Source organism: Aplysia californica, unplaced genomic scaffold, assembly GCF_000002075.1.
Source record: "Aplysia californica isolate F4 #8 unplaced genomic scaffold, AplCal3.0 scaffold00419, whole genome shotgun sequence".
Taxonomy (NCBI): Eukaryota; Metazoa; Mollusca; class Gastropoda; order Aplysiida; family Aplysiidae; genus Aplysia; species Aplysia californica.
This window is the reverse complement of record NW_004797689.1, coordinates 512,343-516,504: the sequence shown is the minus strand read 5'-3', so window position 1 is coordinate 516,504 and position 4,162 is coordinate 512,343. Positions and strand designations below refer to the sequence as shown.

At 42.9% G+C, this 4,162-nt stretch overlaps 1 protein-coding gene across 1 annotated transcript in view; it reads left to right on the top strand.

The window, feature by feature from the left end:
* Positions 1–1,552: 1,552 nt before the first annotated feature.
* LOC118478209 overlaps positions 1,553–4,162 on the top strand; it is a gene marked incomplete at its 5' end in the record, with an annotated part of 4,646 nt that continues 2,036 nt past the window's right edge. The window contains 3 exon segments of the mRNA XM_035971337.1: positions 1,553–1,634; positions 2,817–2,928; positions 3,562–3,930. Coding sequence (XP_035827230.1) covers positions 1,553–1,634; positions 2,817–2,928; positions 3,562–3,930 — 563 coding nt within the window.

Sequence of the window (4,162 nt, the reverse complement as noted above, 5' to 3'; positions counted from 1 at the left end):
GATCTAGATTTATTTAGATTACCAGATCTATATATATGGAGGATTCATATTCCAATTCTATTGTGTTATTGTATCAAACCCTATAGCAATGTAGATGTAAGCCATATAGATCTAGATCTATCTGCTCCTTGTTTGTTTTGGAGTGTGTTTTTTTAATTTAAATTTTTTTTCATTTAGGACTTGTTTTGGCCTTTTTACATGAGGCCCGTTGCAGGTTCTTTTTGGGGGTAGATTCTAGGGTTAGGGTTAGATCTCTTCTTTATTGTGTTTGTTGGGGTGGTCGCTCGTTGCTCGGATGTCCTTCCTTATGACACCCACAAAGGCTTTTGGGGGGGTTGGGCAAAATTTTCAGACAATCTGGTTGAGGCTCACATGCAGGTCTAATATCTTTCTTTGATGGAATATATTCTTAATTTAATTTCTATCTTAATCATAAAATTCTGAGACAAATGACTTTTCTCTCCCCCTTCCCCCCCTCCTCCTCGCCTCACCTCACCCTCCCGCCTTCTGTATCTTATATTATCTTTAATTTGTTAATCATTCGTCCACTTTTGAAATGAAACACACCAGACACACGTGCTAATCTTTTTGGAACATTTCGTATACTTTTTGTGTGAAATATATCATAAAAGTAAGGATCATTTTGAAGATCTTAAAAACTTTTACCCATAGTTTTTCCCTGCCTCTTGAATAACCTTTACATTTTCACACATTCAATTTGTTCTATTTTTCTGTTCATCTCCCCCCTCCCCCTTCCACACACACACACACACACACACATATGCACACGCAACACACACACTTACACATACGCGCACACTCATGCACACATACACACACCCAATCACAAACAACACCCCCCTCCCCCACACACACACTCCCACACACACACACACACACACACACACACACACACACACACACACGTGCACCCACCCTCACACACGCGCGCACCCACACACACACATTTACTCACCCACACACACATACACTTACTCACCCACACACACATACACTCACACACTCACAAACCCCCACACACTTACACAACACCACCCCACCCTCCTTCCTCCGTGGTGTGTGTGGTGTAGATGGAGCAGGCAGTGACCACGTGGGGGACAGTGTGGAGTCTCTGGAGGTCACAGGCGTCAATGCCACCAGGTATAAGGCAAGGTAGTGTACTCACCCACTAACCCATCTAACACACTGATAGACACCCACACACACACACACACACACACACACACACACACACACAAACACACTCATGCTCACACAGCACCAGGTATAAGGCCAGGTAGTGTACTCACCCACTAACCCATCTAACACACTGATAGACACCCACACACACACACACACACACACACACACACACACACACACACACGTGCACCCACCCTCACACACGCGCGCACCCACACACACACATTTACTCACCCACACACACATACACTTACTCACCCACACACACATACACTCACACACTCACAAACCCCCACACACTTACACAACACCACCCCACCCTCCTTCCTCCGTGGTGTGTGTGGTGTAGATGGAGCAGGCAGTGACCACGTGGGGGACAGTGTGGAGTCTCTGGAGGTCACAGGCGTCAATGCCACCAGGTATAAGGCAAGGTAGTGTACTCACCCACTAACCCATCTAACACACTGATAGACACCCACACACACACACACACACACACACACACACACACACACAAACACACTCATGCTCACACAGCACCAGGTATAAGGCCAGGTAGTGTACTCACCCACTAACCCATCTAACTCCTAGATAAACATGCATCTATGAGAACTGGTAAACTGTCAATCAGACAGGAATTGTGTCTGTGGTTTTGTGTTGGATGTATGTATTGGATCTTTAAAAACTTGTTATGGTCACATAATAAAATAACTTCTGATGAACATCTCAGTTCTCTTTTCCCTGTTAAAATTTCTTTTAGTGTCATTGGCGTTTGACGGACAAAGTTGACACTGTAGATAATCAGTTTCTCTTTGCTGCGATCAGTATACGTCATCCAAATTTCTTTGAGCAACTCTGGTATAGTGTGCTCCTTCTTTCCTATAAAAAAGCTATCGTCTCTATCTCCCCTCCTCCTTTTTTGTGTTTGTTACTCTCTTGTAACACCTCTAATCTTCGGCGCTTATATGACCTTATTGCGGTGCAAGTGCCGTAAAACTCTGACTAAAACTTTGAGCAACTGATGTATGTGTGCTCCCATCACAGACACCTGGTCGTCATTTTGACTGGATTTTTGGCTGTTCGTATTGCCCTTTGTGGCCTTTGCTTTTTGCTTTTTCACAAAAATTATTTATCACATGCTCTTGATGCTTGAAGTGTTAAAGTCTTGTTCAGGTTCTATGTATTGTACTAGTGACTTTTATGTCACTCTGCAAAGTTCTTTATACTTCTTAAAGTTGTAAATTGAGCTCTGATAACGTGCAATGTACTGACATGGATTTGGTAGTGATATGCTGAAGAAATGTGAATGTTTCAGTTCTTCTCTGATGTCACTTTTTTTTTTTACCTTTCCTGCTGGGAAAAAAACTAAACAAAACCAAAAAAAAACAATAAAAGGAAAGAAAGGGGAGAAAATCAGTAATATTGTAAATAAAATAATAAAATGGGGAGCATAACCTCCCTCCTCTCCTCCTGGACCCCCCCGCCCCCATCTACTCAAGAAAAAATTACAATTACCACCCGTGGCAATTGCATTATGGTTTGAGATTTTGTTCAGAAAGCCAGTTTGCATCCTTGGGTTAAGTGACATCTCACCTCTGGTTTGTTGTACGCAGGGTGACCCCGGCAGGTCAGATCGAGGACGACGGAGATTTCAGCGACTTCTACAAACTTCCCGATGAGTTGGATGAGTTTACGCGACTGGAGATACAGGCATCGCAGGATGAGGTGAGGTCATCATCATCATCATTATCATCATCATCATCACAGGAAAGGCAATGATGATGATGTGACTGTATAACTTGCATCACTACTGTGTTTCTTAATCATAACACCTGGACATCATCTCATCCCAGCCTTCCTTACCAGCAGTCAGGGTATAGGCCACGAACAAACGCTTTTCACATTTCCCTATCCTGGGCTAGCCTCTTGAAATTATTCCATGTGAGATGAGAACAGTCTTGTGAAATTGTCCACTCTTTCCAGTTCCCCAAAATCGCCCAAGTATGAATATTATAGGTAGCTTCCGAGGAACTTGCGATAGAGCCTACTACCAGACTGGTGCAAGTGCTTGGCGATGCCCTATCTCTAGAACAAAGCTCCTCCCTTCCCCTCGGACCCTCAAAGTACTCTGAAAAGGTCTGAGCTCTCCTATTTTCTTTTTTTTTGCCCATCGAAAAAACCCTGATTGGATTTGCGTAAAATTGTATTTTTTTCAACTCTTAAATTTCTTTCAGATGTGAATGAAGTGAATTTCATTTCATATGATGAGCTTTGCTTAAATTTCTACTCTAACTGTTTCACCCCATGTTTTGTTACAGTTGCTCACCAACTTTTCTGTTGTGCTTTTCTCCCTTGCAGGAGCTGGCGAGATTATTGCAAGAACAAGAGCATAAGGTACTGGTGGCAAAAAGATCACATTTTATTGTTCTCCATAAAGAGCTGAGGGGGACACAGCGTCCTAGGAGAAACACGCAGATACTCGATAAATATTCTCCCCACATGAGAAATGGGCTTGAGTCTTCTGCATTTGCTGGTAAAGTGCCGAACCGCTACACCAGAGACGTCTGTATTTCTGCTCTGATTGCATTTGCTACAAGTCATTTCTGGTTCATTTTGTCCCCAAAAAATTGTTCAGTTGCTTTTGCGCCTGAAATGTTGCTAGTGAGGTTAGTGATTGTGCCATTATATCATTTGAAAGTTTACTTGAAGTGTAATGATACCTGGGATGTAGGCTGTATTGACAGTTACTACAAATGTCCGTTCAATTCTTGATTCAAATAGCAGGGGGTTGGAGGGCATCACTGGTAGGTCCTACTTTTTAAAACTTTCCCTCTGTTGTTTCTGTCCATTTGTCTTACTTTTGCCCTGCACCCAAAGACCATTACTGTGTCAATGTGCTTCTTCTTCTTCTTCTTCTCTCTCTCTCTCTCTCTCTCTCTCTCTCTCTCTCTCTCTCTCT